This window comes from Dendrobates tinctorius, unplaced genomic scaffold (genome assembly GCF_039654945.1).
Source record: "Dendrobates tinctorius isolate UK_male_01 unplaced genomic scaffold, ASM3965494v1 ptg000027l, whole genome shotgun sequence".
Lineage (NCBI taxonomy): Eukaryota > Metazoa > Chordata > Amphibia > Anura > Dendrobatidae > Dendrobates > Dendrobates tinctorius.
The window spans coordinates 6,815,715-6,831,522 of NW_027361695.1; the positions used below are offsets into that span (position 1 = coordinate 6,815,715).

The 15,808-nt window shown below is 51.9% G+C and overlaps 1 protein-coding gene across 2 annotated transcripts in view; it reads left to right on the forward strand.

Annotated features, from left to right (window-relative positions):
- The window catches only part of EOGT (EGF domain specific O-linked N-acetylglucosamine transferase), a 31,687-nt gene continuing 15,879 nt past the window's right edge, over window positions 1–15,808 (forward strand). Inside the window, exons 1-9 of one of the 2 annotated variants that reach the window (XM_073569739.1) lie at window positions 1–231; window positions 7,112–7,208; window positions 7,302–7,520; window positions 8,646–8,746; window positions 10,273–10,381; window positions 11,300–11,394; window positions 11,962–12,066; window positions 14,147–14,253; window positions 14,616–14,719. In XM_073569739.1, the coding sequence (XP_073425840.1) occupies window positions 7,317–7,520; window positions 8,646–8,746; window positions 10,273–10,381; window positions 11,300–11,394; window positions 11,962–12,066; window positions 14,147–14,253; window positions 14,616–14,719 (825 nt within the window). In that variant the 5' untranslated portion in view covers window positions 1–231; window positions 7,112–7,208; window positions 7,302–7,316. The remainder of the gene's footprint in view (window positions 232–7,111; window positions 7,209–7,301; window positions 7,521–8,645; window positions 8,747–10,272; window positions 10,382–11,299; window positions 11,395–11,961; window positions 12,067–14,146; window positions 14,254–14,615; window positions 14,720–15,808) is intronic. The other variant, XM_073569738.1, reaches the window with a different exon arrangement.

Below are 15,808 nucleotides of genomic sequence, written 5' to 3' on the forward strand. Positions count from 1 at the left end.
GCGTGTCACCACTAGTGGCCGGCAGGGGGCGCCGCGCACCTATTCTGCCCCGGTGCCCCATACAGTGCCCGCTGCGCCCTTCTCTGCCGTCACTGCACACAGGGCGGGCCTCTCCTCCCTGTCACCTCCTCGGGCTTCCGGCGGTGACTCCCCCCAGCAATACAGATGATCCATCCATTGCAGCGGGAGACTGAGGGGTGATGCGGGCGGACACTGAGCGGCAGGACCCGGGTGAGAGAATATCGGGTGTCGTCGCCATTTACATGCAACAGGCGCTCCAGTGATGTATCGGCAGCCTGAGGCGCGAAACTACAACTCCCAGCGTTCCCCAGGGCTCAGTGTAGTTACCCATAGCAACCAATCAGATTGCTGCTATCATTAATGGAAAAAATGAAAGCACCATCCTGATTGGTTGCTACGGACAGCAGCTCCATTAATCGATTCAACCAACTTGTGGATACTGGCAAGAGCTCTAATAGTCAGTTTTACCAGTCTGTTGCTATGGGCAACAGCTCCAATAATCGATTTAACTAGTCTTGATAATCCTCTCACATAATAATAATCTATGATTAAAGCAAATCCTAGTGTGATGTTATTAAACAGGTGTGTGAGCGCTTAAGGATTGGTGAGGGAGGTGCCCGGGGTGCCAGAATTGGTGAGGCAGGTGCCCGGGGTGCCAGAATTGGTGAGGGCGGTGCCCGGGGATCTACCCCTGAAGAAGAAGCGTTACGCTTCGAAACGCGTAGGGATTAAAGGGTTAACTTTTTTAACCTTGTGTGGTTATTGAATTCGTCTGGCAGCGCACTCAAAGTCCAAGAATATATTCCTTATTAAACAGGTGTGTGAGCGCTTAAGGATTGGTGAGGGAGGTGCCCGGGGTGCCAGAATTGGTGAGGCAGGTGCCCGGGGTGCCAGAATTGGTGAGGGCGGTGCCCGGGGTGCCAGAATTGGTGAGGGAGGTGCCCGGGGTGCCAGAATTGGTGAGGCAGGTGCCCGGGGTGCCAGAATTGGTGAGGGCGGTGCCCGGGGTGCCAGAATTGGTGAGGGAGGTGCCCGGGGTGCCAGAATTGGTGAGGGAGGTGCCCGTGGTGCCAGAGTTGGTGAGGGCGGTGCCCGGGGTGCCAGAATTGGTGAGGGCGGTGCCCGGGGTGCCAGAATTGGTGAGGGCGGTGCCCGGGGTGCCAGAATTGGTGAGGCAGGTGCCCGGGGTGCCAGAATTGGTGAGGCAGGTGCCCGTGGTGCCAGAATTGGTGAGGGAGGTGCCCGGGGTGCCAGAATTGGTGAGGCAGGTGCCCGGGGTGCCAGAATTGGTGAGGGCGGTGCCCGGGGTGCCAGAATTGGTGAGGGAGGTGCCCGGGGTGCCAGAATTGGTGAGGGAGGTGCCCGTGGTGCCAGAATTGGTGAGCCAGGTGCCCGGGGTGCCAGAATTGGTGAGGGAGGTGCCCGGGGTGCCAGAATTGGTGAGGGAGGTGCCCGTGGTGCCAGAATTGGTGAAGGCGGTGCCCGTGGTGCCAGAATTGGTGAGGCAGGTGCCCGGGGTGCCAGAATTGGTGATGCAGGTGCCCGGGGTGCCAGAATTGGTGAGGGAGGTGCCCGTGGTGCCAGAATTGGTGAGGGAGGTGCCCGGGGTGCCAGAATTGGTGATGCAGGTGCCCGGGGTGCCAGAATTGGTGAGTGAGGTGCCCGGGGTGCCAGAATTGGTGAGGGAGGTGCCCGTGGTGCCAGAATTGGTGAGGGGGGTGCCAGAGTTGGTGAGGGAGGTGCCCGTGGTGCCAGAATTGGTGAGGGCGGTGCCCGTGGTGCCAGAATTGGTGAGGGAGGTGCCCGTGGTGCCAGAATTGGTGAGGGAGGTGCCTGTGGTGCCAGAGATGGTGAGGGAGGTGCCCGGGGTGCCAGAATTGGTGAGGCAGGTGCCCGGGGTGCCAGAGTTGGTGAGGGAGGTGCCGGGGTGCCAGAATTGGTGAGGCAGGTGCCCGTGGTGCCAGAATTGGTGAGGGAGGTGCCCGGGGTGCCAGAATTGGTGAGGCAGGTGCCCGTGGTGCCAGAATTGGTGAGGGAGGTGCCCGTGGTGCCAGAATTGGTGAGGCAGGTGCCCGGGGTGCCAGAATTGGTGAGGCAGGTGCCCGTGGTGCCAGAATTGGTGAGGGAGGTGCCCGTGGTGCCAGAATTGGTGAGGCAGGTGCCCGTGGTGCCAGAATTGGTGAGGGAGGTGCCCGTGGTGCCAGAATTGGTGAGGCAGGTGCCCGGGGTGCCAGAATTGGTGAGGCAGGTGCCCGTGGTGCCAGAATTGGTGAGGGAGGTGCCTGTGGTGCCAGAATTGGTGAGGCAGGTGCCCGGGGTGCCAGAATTGGTGAGGGCGGTGCCCGTGGTGCCAGAATTGGTGAGGGAGGTGCCCGTGGTGCCAGAATTGGTGAGGGAGGTGCCCGTGGTGCCAGAATTGGTGAGGCAGGTGCCTGTGGTGCCAGAATTGGTGAGGCAGGTGCCCGGGGTGCCAGAATTGGTGAGGGAGGTGCCCGGGGTGCCAGAATTGGTGAGGGCGGTGCCCGTGGTGCCAGAATTGGTGAGGCAGGTGCCCGGGGTGCCAGAATTGGTGAGGCAGGTGCCCGTGGTGCCAGAATTGGTGAGGGAGGTGCCCGTGGTGCCAGAATTGGTGAGGCAGGTGCCCGGGGTGCCAGAATTGGTGAGGCAGGTGCCCGTGGTGCCAGAATTGGTGAGGGAGGTGCCTGTGGTGCCAGAATTGGTGAGGGAGGTGCCCGTGGTGCCAGAATTGGTGAGGCAGGTGCCCGTGGTGCCAGAATTGGTGAGGGAGGTGCCCGTGGTGCCAGAATTGGTGAGGCAGGTGCCCGGGGTGCCAGAATTGGTGAGGCAGGTGCCCGTGGTGCCAGAATTGGTGAGGGAGGTGCCCGTGGTGCCAGAATTGGTGAGGCAGGTGCCCGGGGTGCCAGAATTGGTGAGGGCGGTGCCCGTGGTGCCAGAATTGGTGAGGGAGGTGCCCGTGGTGCCAGAATTGGTGAGGGAGGTGCCCGTGGTGCCAGAATTGGTGAGGCAGGTGCCCGTGGTGCCAGAATTGGTGAGGGAGGTGCCCGGGGTGCCAGAATTGGTGAGGGAGGTGCCCGTGGTGCCAGAATTGGTGAGGGAGGTTCCCGTGGTGCCAGAATTGGTGAGGGAGGTGCCCGGGGTGCCAAAATTGGTGAGGGAGGTGCCCGTGGTGCCAGAATTGGTGAGGGAGGTGCCCGGGGTGCCAGAATTGGTGAGGAAGGTGCCCGTGGTGCCAGAATTGGTGAGGGAGGTTCCCGTGGTGCCAGAATTGGTGAGGGGGTGCCCGGGGTGCCAGAATTGTTGAGGGAGGTGCCCGTGGTGCCAGAATTGGTGAGGGAGGTGCCCGTGGTGCCAGAATTGGTGAGGCAGGTGCCCGGGGTGCCAGAATTGGTGAGGGAGGTGCCCGTGGTGCCAGAATTGGTGAGGCAGGTGCCCGGGGTGCCAGAATTGGTGAGGGAGGTGCCCGTGGTGCCAGAATTGGTGAGGGAGGTGCCTGTGGTGTCAGAATTGGTGAGGCAGGTGCCCGGGGTGCCAGAATTGGTGAGGGCGGTGCCCGTGGTGCCAGAATTGGTGAGGGAGGTGCCCGTGGTGCCAGAATTGGTGAGGGAGGTGCCTGTGGTGCCAGAATTGGTGAGGGAGGTGCCCGTGGTGCCAGAATTGGTGAGGCAGGTGCCCGTGGTGCCAGAATTGGTGAGGGAGGTGCCCGTGGTGCCAGAATTGGTGAGGCAGGTGCCCGGGGTGCCAGAATTGGTGAGGGAGGTGCCTGTGGTGCCAGAATTGGTGAGGCAGGTGCCCGGGGTGCCAGAATTGGTGAGAGAGGTGCCCGTGGTGCCAGAATTGGTGAGGGAGGTGCCAGTGGTGCCAGAATTGGTGAGGGCGGTGCCCGTGGTGCCAGAATTGGTGAGGCAGGTGCCCGGGGTGCCAGAACTGGTGAGGGAGGTGCCCGTGGTGCCAGAATTGGTGAGGGAGGTGCCCGTGGTGCCAGAATTGGTGAGGGCGGTGCCCGTGGTGCCAGAATTGGTGAGGGCGGTGCCCGTGGTGCCAGAATTGGTGAGGCAGGTGCCCGGGGTGCCAGAATTGGTGAGGGAGGTGCCCGTGGTGCCAGAATTGGTGAGGGAGGTGCCCGTGGTGCCAGAATTGGTGAGGGAGGTGCCCGTGGTGCCAGAATTGGTGAGGCAGGTGCCCGGGGTGCCAGAATTGGTGAGGGAGGTGCCCGTGGTGCCAGAATTGGTGAGGCAGGTGCCCGGGGTGCCAGAATTGGTGAGGGAGGTGCCCGTGGTGCCAGAATTGGTGAGCCAGGTGCCCGGGGTGCCAGAATTGGTGAGGGAGGTGCCCGGGGTGCCAGAATTGGTGAGAGAGGTGCCCGTGGTGCCAGAATTGGTGAGGGAGGTGCCCGTGGTGCCAGAATTGGTGAAGGCGGTGCCCGTGGTGCCAGAATTGGTGAGGCAGGTGCCCGGGGTGCCAGAATTGGTGATGCAGGTGCCCGGGGTGCCAGAATTGGTGAGGGAGGTGCCCGGGGTGCCAGAATTGGTGATGCAGGTGCCCGGGGTGCCAGAATTGGTGAGTGAGGTGCCCGGGGTGCCAGAATTGGTGAGGGAGGTGCCCGTGGTGCCAGAATTGGTGAGGGGGGTGCCAGAGTTGGTGAGGGAGGTGCCCGTGGTGCCAGAATTGGTGAGGGCGGTGCCCGTGGTGCCAGAATTGGTGAGGGAGGTGCCCGTGGTGCCAGAATTAGTGAGGGAGGTGCCTGTGGTGCCAGAGATGGTGAGGGAGGTGCCCGGGGTGCCAGAATTGGTGAGGCAGGTGCCCGGGGTGCCAGAGTTGGTGAGGGAGGTGCCGGGGTGCCAGAATTGGTGAGGGAGGTGCCTGTGGTGCTAGAGTTGGTGAGGGAGGTGCCCGGGGTGCCAGAGTTGGTGAGGGAGGTGCCGGGGTGCCAGAGTTGGTGAGGGAGGTTCCTGTGGTGCCAGAATTGGTGAGGCAGGTGCCTGTGGTGCCAGAATTGGTGAGGGAGGTGCCTGTGGTGCCAGAATTGGTGAGGGAGGTGCCTGTGGTGCCAGAGTTGGTGAGGGAGGTGCCCGGGGTGCCAGAATTGGTGAGGGAGGTGCCTGTGGTGCCAGAATTGGTGAGGCAGGTGCCTGTGGTGCCAGAATTGGTGAGGGAGGTGCCCGAGGTGCCAGAATTGGTGAGAGAGGTGCCTGTGGTGCCAGAATTGGTGAGGGAGGTGTCTGTGGTGCCAGAGTTGGTGAGGGAGGTGCCCGGGGTGCCAGAATTGGTGAGGGAGGTGCTCGGGGTGCCAGAATTGGTGAGGCAGGTGCCTGTGATGCCAGAATTGGTGAGGCAGGTGCCCGGGGTGCCAGAATTGGTGAGGGAGGTGCCCGGGGTGACAGAATTGGTGAGGGAGGTGCCCGGGGTGCCAGAATTGGTGAGGGAGGTGCCTGTGGTGCCAGAGTTGGTGAGGGAGGTGCCTGTGGTGCCAGAGTTGGTGAGGGAGGTGCCCGGGGTGCCAGAATTGGTGAGGCAGGTGCCTGTGGTGCCAGAATTGGTGAGGCAGGTGCCTGTGGTGCCAGAATTGGTGAGGGAGGTGCCCGGGGTGCCAGAATTGGTGAGGGAGGTGCCCGGGGTGCCAGAATTGGTGAGGCAGGTGCCTGTGGTGCCAGAATTAGTGAGGCAGGTGCCTGTGGTGCCAGAATTGGTGAGGGAGGTGCCCAGGGTGCCAGAATTGGTGAGGGAGGTGCCTGTGGTGCCAGAATTGGTGAGGCAGGTGCCCGTGGTGCCAGAATTGGTGAGGCAGGTGCCCGGGGTGCCAGAATTGGTGAGGCAGGTGCCTGTGGTGCCAGAATTGGTGAGGCAGGGGCCTGTGGTGCCAGAATTGGTGAGGGAGGTGCCCGGGGTGCCAGAATTGGTGAGGGAGGTGCCCGGGGTGCCAGAATTGGTGAGGCAGGTGCCTGTGGTGCCAGAATTGGTGAGGCAGGTGCCTGTGGTGCCAGAATTGGTGAGGGAGGTGCCTGTGGTGCCAGAGTTGGTGAGGGAGGTGCCTGCGGTGCCAGAATTGGTGAGGCAGGTGCCTGTGGTGCCAGAATTGGTGAGGGAGATGCCTGGGGTGCCAGAATTGGTGAGGGAGGTGCCTGTGGTGCCAGAGTTGGTGAGGGAGGTGCCCGGGGTGCCAGAATTGGTGAGGCAGGTGCCTGTGGTGCTAGAATTGGTGAGGCAGGTGCCTGTGGTGCCAGAATTGGTGAGGGAGGTGCCCGGGGTGCCAGAATTGGTGAGGCAGGTGCCTGTGGTGCCAGAATTGGTGAGGGAGGTGCCTGTGGTGCCAGAATTGGTGAGGCAGGTGCCTGTGGTGCCAGAATTGGTGAGGCAGGTGCCTGTGGTGCCAGAATTGGTGAGGCAGGTGCCCGGGGTGCCAGAATTGGTGAGGCAGGTGCCTGTGGTGCCAGAATTGGTGAGGCAGGTGCCTGTGGTGCCAGAATTGGTGAGGGAGGTGCCCGGGGTGCCAGAATTGGTGAGGGAGGTGCCTGTGGTGCCAGAATTGGTGAGGCAGGTGCCCGGGGTGCCAGAATTGGTGAGGCAGGTGCCTGTGGTGCCAGGATTGGTGAAGCAGGTGCCCGGACCCAACCGACCACTCTACCTTGGTATCTAGATTAGATGTCAGACCAGGGCAGAGACCTGAGTGTGTGAGTATCGTAAACGATCGGGAACAGTATCCCTCGTTTCTGTTCATCGTATCAGCTGAAAAAAATTAATCGTCGTGTATACCCCCAAAAAATCTACAGCTCATCCCTCAAAAAAAAACAGCCCTTTAAATCTTGGGAAAGAAAAATATGATAAGGTGAGACTTTTTTTTTTTTAAAGAATGTTTTCACGGCGCCTTCATGTAGCGTCTTTTTCTGTTGGATTTTTGGCCACAATCTTGTAATATAAAAGTCTAATAAGAATGAAGATACTAAGGGGCTGTGCTCATGGAGAGGTTTTTTTTTTTTTTTTTTGGAGGGTATTCGCTCCACAATCTTCCTGAAAAATGCTGCTTGAAATCACTTTCTTTTTTTTTCCATCCGGCATTTTTCAAAATCTGAAGCAGAAAAAAAAGACTGAACAAAAGAACAGCAAAATGGTTTTGCTCTAGAGATGAATAGGACGAGTCTTTCAGGCCTTTTTTCAGCGAGTTTTTTCAGGTATTTTAGGCAGAACCCTCATTTTTCATTTGTGTGCTCTTCTTTCCCCATTAAAATTCTTGTCTGATTTTTCCCTTCTCTTTTTACTTCCAGAAGCTGAGTGTGGTCATGGTGTATCCAGCCATCGGATTATTACTACACGTTGTGATCCTCACTGCTCGGAGCGTGATTGCCGTCGCCGACCAGAACGTTTCTTCTCCATCCTATGACTTTCAGAAGATCAATTTACCTCCCGGTCACCTGCCCTGCTTCCTGCACAATAATCAAGATGTGGCCGAATTCTGCCGCCAGGACCCCCGCTGTCCTTTTAGGGTACGTTCTTACAACTTTAGCCTTGGCTTGTGTTCACACAGAATATTTTTTTAGGTGTTTTTGGAGCAGAAACTGAGTAGAAACTCTCCAAATCATTCTACTAATTGCTGTAAAACTTGGAGTTTCTGCTCAATTTCCGCTTCAAAAAATTCAGCAAAAAAAAAAAACAAACAAAAATCAGCGAGGACAAAATCTTTTAGGGAGAGTTTTGTATGTGGATTTTGAAGCAGATTTGCATCAAAATCTGTTTCAAATGCGCTCCCTATTAACGTCAGCTGAAAATCCACATTTCTGTTCACGCAGAGAGTTTTGAAAAAAAAAATTACGTCACTTCTTTGATGCATCGTCAAGTCAAAAGTCTTAAAAAACAAAACAAAAAAAAAAAAACCGTGGGGGGAGGGGAATAAACTTTAAAAAACCTTCAAAACTGTATCAACAAACTTTTCGATAACCGTCAGATGTGAAAAACCTTGTAAAAAAAAAAATGCCTGGATTTCGCTTGAAAGCCACATAGGATTTTTCCACTTTAAAGAAAACTTTGAAAAGTTAAATTATTAGAGTGTGTACACATTCATTTTTTTTTTTGCCGTGGATTTATCCTGAAGAAAAATCCACATCTAAAAGACAGCATTTTTTTTTTTTTTTTTGGAGCACTTTTAGAATATCGTGCGTTTTTTACGTTATCTTGCTGGAGTTTTTGCCATGGTTTCCTGATTACGATATCATGCGGTGATTTATTTTTTGGAATGTTTCGGCAGGAAAAAAAACGATATAGGTGCGGAAATTGTGCCAAAAAAATGTATTATATTTTTCTACCATGCATTAAAAGCGCAAGGGATAAATAAAAAAACACATATAAGAACTGCAACGTGCACTTTTATTGAGTTTTCTCAATTTAAATGATTGGGAATGTTGTTGCAGAAGGGCTCGGAAGAGTTTTCGGTGTGGATTTTAGCCCCATAAAAAATGCATAAAAAAAACTGAATATGAACTTATCTTAAAACTGCTTCAAAAAACGAATCCGTTTCTTCCTTTCGGCTTACAGCAGTAACCTTGCACTTTGCTCCAGTTTATGCTCCTTGGTAGGTTTATGGAGCGTCAATCAGCAGGTCGTGTATTTTACAGGAATACCTAACGCAGTCAGATTCCTGCTGGGGTTATGAGACGTCGTGCAGGAAGGAGCGCCGCTTCAGCTACCCGACCTGCCACGAGCTCGACACTGGCTGGTACGTGCTTGTTTCACAACCTTCTGTTTAATGAGTAACACGTCATAAAAAGCTCTTAATTTGCAAATGAACTGTTTCATGCAACATTATATCTAGATACAATCAAGTGCAAATATGTTTCTCTGGATGCAGGCATGATTTTGTCAATCTAGTGCACATGGATTATCCCGCCATACCGTGCACATAAGTACAGGCGCTATAGTATAAGGACTATGTTGCCATACCGTGCACATAAGTACAGGCGCTATACTATAAGGACTATCTTGCCATACCGTGCACATAAGTACAGGCACTATTCTATAAGGACTGTCTTGCCATACCGTGCACATAAGTACAGGCACTATTCTATAAGGACTATCTTGCCATACCGTGCACATAAGTACAGGTGCTATACTATAAGGACTATCTTGCCATACCGTGCACATAAGTACAGGCACTATTCTATAAGGACTATCTTGCCATACCGTGCACATAAGTACAGGCGCTATACTTTTAGGACTATCCTGCCATACGATGCACATAAGTGCAGGCGCTATACTAGAAGGACTGTCCTGCCATACTGTGCACATAATTACAGGCGCTATACTTTTAGGACTATCCTGCCATACTGTGCACATAAGTACAGGCGCTATACTTTTAGGACTATCCTGCCATACTGTGCACATAAGTACAGGCGCTATACTTTTAGGACTATCCTGCCATATGATGCACATAAGTGCAGACGCTATACTATTAGGACTCTCCTGCCATACTGTGCACATAAGTACAGGCGCTATACTATAAGGACTATCCTGCCATACCCTGCACATAAGTACAGGCGCTATACTATAAAAATATACAGAGCCACTGTTTATACACTCTCATCCTTTCTAGCTTAATACCCCTGGAAACAACGCTGGCAAAGTGTCGGAAACGTATGGCAGTGTTTTCTGGTATCATGTTCAGAAGTAACCTGGTTAAAGGGGTTGTTCAGGACACCTTAAGACTGGTCAACATCAGATCCGTGGTGGTCAGACATCCAGCCCCCTCCACAGCTGGATGTGCGCAGTGTTGTGAGCGTTACTAGTTACTGCATCTCAGCTCAATTTAATTTCAGCAAGGGGCAGAGCTGCAATGTAAATGAAATGCCTGATGTCAGACCCCCACGGGCTCCTACCGATCGGATATTGATACGTCGTCAATCTCTCAGTCCTGGCAACGTTATGTGTGTTCTGCTCCACCTAGTGGCAGCTTCTGGTAAAAGCGCTGTAGAAGTGTTCAGCATTGGCCGATAGGGTGGAAGACAAGGGATTATGTGGCACGTTACTATCCAAACCCCTGGTCAGGTGGGGACACAATTGTGCTCATTGATTTGATTTGATAGGATATGCCTTTAAAAATAAAAGAGGTAAGGATTTTTTTTTTTTTTTTGTTATTCTGACTGGCAGTAGAGATTTTGGCACTGATATCTTGACTCATGAGAAATATGTATGAGAAGTAGTTATTCCAGCAGTTATTTCATGATTCATGTGATCCGGTTTCCCCAGGGCAAGGAACTTGGAGGGCGCTCAAGAAGTATTTTGGAGGCAGGCAGACTTTGGATATGTCATGGAGCGTCAGGCTGAAGCAGAAGTTCTCTGTGGTCCCCGTGAGCAGGTATGTATTCTCGCGTGCATGGCTTCTGCTTGCTGCTAAGGTCTGTATTCTCGCATGCACGGCTTCTGCTTGCTGCTAAGGTATTATCGGCATACTAGGCTTCTGCTTGCTGTTAATGTCTATTCTCAGCATGCTCGGCTTCAGCTTGATGCTAAGGTCTGTATTCTCGCATTCACGGCTTCTGCTTGCTGCTAAGGTATTATCGGCATACTCGGCTTCTGCTTGCTATTAATGTCTATTCTCAGCATGCTCGGCTTCAGCTTGATGCTAAGGTCTGTATTCTCGGCATGCTCTGCTTCAGCTTTATGCTAAGGTCTGTATTCTCGGCATGCTCGGCTTCAGCTTGCTGCTAAGGTCTGTATTCTTGGCATGCTCGGCTTCAGCTTGCTGCTAAGGTCTGTATTCTTGGCGTGCTCGGCTTCTGCTTGCTGCTAAGGTCTGTATTCTTGGCGTGCTCGGCTTCAGCTTGATGCTAAGGTCTGTATTCTCGGCATGTGCGGCTTCAGCTTGCTGCTAATTTCTGTATTCTTGGCGTGCTCGGCTTCTGTTTGCTGCTAAGGTCTATATTCTCGGCATGCTCGGCTTCTGCTTGCTGCTAAGGTCTGTATTCTTGGCGTGCTCGGCTTCTGCTTGCTGCTAAGGTCTGTATTCTTGGCGTGCTCGGCTTCTGTTTGCTGCTAAGGTCTGTATTCTCGGCATGCTCGGCTTCAGCTTGATGCTAAGGTCTGTATTCTTGGCATGCTCTGCTTCAGCTTGATGCTAAGGTCTGTATTCTTGGCATGCTCTGCTTCAGCTTGATGCTAAGGTCTGTATTCTCGGCATGCTCGGCTTCAGCTTGCTGCTAAGGTTTGTATTCTCGGCATGCTCGGCTTCTGCTTGCTGCTAATGCAGATTGTCTGACGTGTCCTTTTCTTCCAGGGAGACTCTCTCTTGGTCTGTTCCAGTCACCTGCAGCATTGCCGAGCCACCAACCTGTATTTAGACTTAAGAAGTCCTAGACGATCACAAGACAGGTCTGTACTGCTCCTTACTATAGCGGTGTCCCAATGTAATATCCTTTATGGGTCCATGGTGGTGTAAAAAAATATTATAATCCCCACTCGGTACCATGTTGTCCCACAGGATGTTTCTTTTCGTTCAGATGAAATGTGAAAACGGCAGCGGATCAGTGGTCTCTGATCGGTCGCAGCGGTCTTTTAACATACCCCTTTGGATGTTGATGGAAAGCGCATGATGGATATGTTTTAAAGCTTAGTCCTTTATTTAAAGAAGTTTTCCTGTTTCAGAAAACCCTTCTTTTTCTGCTGCAGTTTGCTTTAAAAAACAAACAATCTGTGCTTTACTCACCCTCTCTGGGTCCAGCACTGAGTCTCATTCACTGCTCCAGAACCATGGAGTTTTCCGAAACCAGAAAACCCTTTTTATTACATGCCCAGAATGTCCATGGTGTAAAGATCACTGTGTATTCGCCAACATGCGTTTCGCTTGTGCTTCTTCAGAGGGTGAAGAGGATTGCACAGGGAGAAAATGACTGTGAGCATATCAATTTTACGCATATATATATATTTGTTTCTTTACAGATTTAGGGAAGACTTTACAAGGGAAGGTGAGATCGGAGGCCATTGTGACCTGGACTCACAGAAACTGCTCTCTCAAAGTGATCGAAAGAGCCCCCTACAGTCCTGGTATGTATACTGCGTTGTGCCGTTACTCCTTTTCAAGCCTAACTTAGGCCAGGATCAGACGGCCATATTTTTCAGTCTATATACCCAGACCAATACAGCCGTCTGATCCCAGGCCTTATGCCGTAATTGCCTTTCTACCCTTTGCCCAAACATGATGTACGTGGCTCACCTGCACCAGCGCCGATAGAACGTGACCTTAATTTCTCCCTTTATAAAATCCCCCCAAATCATCCTTGTGATCAGACTGCGGCCATATATAAATCACAGTCAGACGGCTGTAATTAATGGACGCACGGGGCCGGGGAATCAATGGGAGTGCTTGGCGTCTCGCTTCAGTAGCCATTGATTGTGTGATTTGCTAATTCTGCTTTTTTTGGGGGAGAAAACAAATATTTTGGATGAGAATTTGTTTCCTTGGGAAATACTGGAGGCGAGCAGATCTCTACACAAGGCTTTATTATAGGAAGCCAACATAGAGACTCTCAGCGCTGGGGGTCACCTGCTAGGACGTGGTCATTTCTGCCTTGGATGGATGACGCCTTGTATTCCTCTTGGTCTGTTTGTGCCGGTTTTATCTAGCAGCCATGATGGGTCCTAGAAATAATGGGGCTTGAGGGACACATAACAGGTTTGGGGGGGCTTTCGGGGACAATGTTTTCTTACTTAAATGCATTCATTTGGGGCTAAAAAATAGTTTTTGCAGTTGAGTTTCATTCCAAATTTTGCATCATGGCCTCTGCGTTCCACAGGCTGCTGGTAGCAGCAGATTGAGTTAACTGACATTCTATCAGTGAGCTCATGCATTTTTTTTTTTTATCTGTCTTTTCGCCTGAACTTCTCTCAGCTGATCTATCACCACAGAGCACAACAAAAAGGAACATGTGCAGGAAACAAAGAGCCTGTAAAATGCAAACGGGGCAACAATTTGGAATGAAACCAAGATGCAAAAAAGATTATTAGCATATAGATGGATTGAGATTAACAGCTAAAAACGCAGATATATAGGTTGGTATACAGAGAAGGGAGGAAGGAATGAAGAGACGGGAAATGGAAGGGATTAAGGTAAAGAGGAAGGGAAGAAGGATAGGAGGAAGGAAGGGAGGGAAAGAGGGAGAGGAAGGGAGGGAGAGGAAGGGAGGGAAAGAGGAAGGAAGGAATGAAGAGAGGGGAAAAGGAAGGGAGGGAAAGAGGGAGGAAAGGAAGAAGGAAGGGAGGGAAAGGGAGGAAGAAATGAAGAGAGGGAAAGGGAAGGGAGGAAGGTACAGATGAAGAAAGAACGGAAGAAGGATCGGAGGAGGAAGGGAGAGAGGGAAAGAGGGAGGAAGGAATGAAGAGGGGAAAAGGAAGGGATTAAGGTAAAGAGGAAGGGAAGAAGGATAGGAGGAAGGAAGGGAGGGAAAGAGGGAGGAAAGGAAGAAGGATGGGAGGGAAAGAGGGAGAGAAAGAGGAAGGGTGGGAGGAAGGAAGGGATGGAAAGAGGGAGGAAGAAATGAAGAGAGGGAAAGGGAAGAAGGATGAGAGGAAGGAAGGGAGGGAAAGAGGGAGGAAGGAATGAAGAGAGGGGAAAAGGAAGGTAAAGAGGAAGAAAGGAAGGGAGGAAAGAGGGATGAGAGGGAAGGAGGAAGGAAGAGGGAGAGAAAGGGAGGGAAAGAGGGAGGAAGGAATGAAGAGAGGGAAAGAGGAAGGGAGGGAAGAAGGATTGGAGAGAAAGAGGGAGAGGAAGCAAAAGGAAGAGAGGAAGGAAGGGAAGAAGGAAGGGAGGGAAAGAGGGAGGAAAGAATGAAGGGAGGGTAAAAGGAAAGGGAAGAAGGATGGGAGAAAGGAAGAGAGGAAGAGAGAAAGAGGAAGGATTGGGGGAAAGAGGAAGGGAGGGAAAAAACAGAGGAAGGAAGGAGTGGTTTTGACCCCTCTTTGATTATTGTTTTATGTCTTCTGCCTGCCGTGATCTCTGTTTTTTTTTCTTTATATCTTAGAGCTGTTATATAATAATCCACACAATGTAGTTTTTGGGTGTTTTCCTCCTGAGCTTTTCACCTGATTGAACTTGCTGTGAAATTCTTTGCATTTCTTGTGATTCCAGGTTCGCAGAGCTGCAGACATTCACCTCCCTAACGTTCAGACCCATAGAAGACGGACACTGCGACGTTATCATCGAGAAGCCGACATATATCATGAAGTTAGATGCAGGTAATTATTGCACTCTATAAAACAGGCTGCGCTCTCCGAGATGCCGTGGATCACCGCGCGCTGCACTCCGCTGTCTCCTACAGTCCCATAGACAATGAATGGAGCGGAGGGGGGGACGTGCTCACACCGACACCTCTCTGTTCCATCCCTGTAATTCAACATCTGACAACCCCGCCCTGGTTTCCAGCACGAAGTTGCAGAAAAATATAAGAAAACATCACAAGACGTGACTTTAGCATAACAGTCCAGTAATCCAGAATATCTAATAATCCGGTACCTTTTGGGTCCTTTTAATTGTTACGTTCACAGGAATATTTTCGTTAATCCCTCTTACAGATCTCATCCTTTTCTTCCTGTGGCAGGTGTAAATATGTATCACCATTTCTGCGATTTTGTGAACCTCTACATCACACAGCACATTAACAACTCCTTCAGCACCGACGTCCATATTGTTATGTGGGACACGGTAAGTACCGTACTTTTTTTTTTTTTCTTCCCAGGACCCCCATCTATGAGGCAGAACCACTGGAGAAGTCAAGCATGGCTGTCATGTTGTACTGCCTTTCCCCGCGGCAGTCGGTGCCTGTCTGACTGCAGCTTTTCTTGGAAAAATCATCTATGTGCCGACGATACTGAGAATTTTTGGGAGGGCAGAAGTAATCGAGAATGTTTCCGTTCCTTGTTAGCAAGCAGAGGTCCTACTGTTTAGCTGTAAGACATTTCTTTATGGGTGGGGTAGAAGGACCTTCCATAGGTGTGATCGGCAGGCAATCAGATCCCCCCACAGTCCTGCAGCAGATCCATTGGGGGGGCGTCTGATTTTGCTGCTGATTTTTCCGCCGTCACTTGTGTCATACGATGCCGTCAGCTGAGACGCGGCCACGCGGACCCCGTACGTATCATCCGTTACCACCTGGGGCTCATACACAACCTCGAGGATATCAGTGCTTATTCTTGGGCGTGAGAACAGGAAGCAAATTCTTGTGTTTTGTTACGGGGCTGAGAACACGGGCTGGGGACCTGCCAAGTGTCCGCGCTGGGACCCACGGGATTTACTGCAAAGTGTAAGACGAAGCTTTCAGGAGACATCGATATGAACATGTTTTATAGGGAGAGGAGGGAAGAGAAAGATTTTAGATTATTTCCTCTTTTTAGTTTTTGCAGCTGCTTAGTCCCCAGTTTCGCATTTCCAGCAGCTTCTTATTTCTGTCTTTTCTATCTTCCCATTATCGTTCTGTCTTGCACATCTGAATTTTGTAGGATTTCTCCTGTGCCAAATTATCCTGAAAACTTTTAGGATAAAATTCTTGAATTTAAGTGCGCTGCCAGACAAATTTCATATCCATAAACAGGTTGATGAATTAACCCTTTTATTCCCAATGCGTTTCGAAGTTCATCATACTTCTTCCTCAGGGGATGACATATGTCATAGGGGTGATCCAGCTCCGCTCACTTCCGCATCGGTGGCGTTACGTCTCCTGCGACGGATGTCGTGCACCTCTCTTATTCCCATACACACTCCTTTGACTGACTCTGTACATCCTGATCTGGTCAT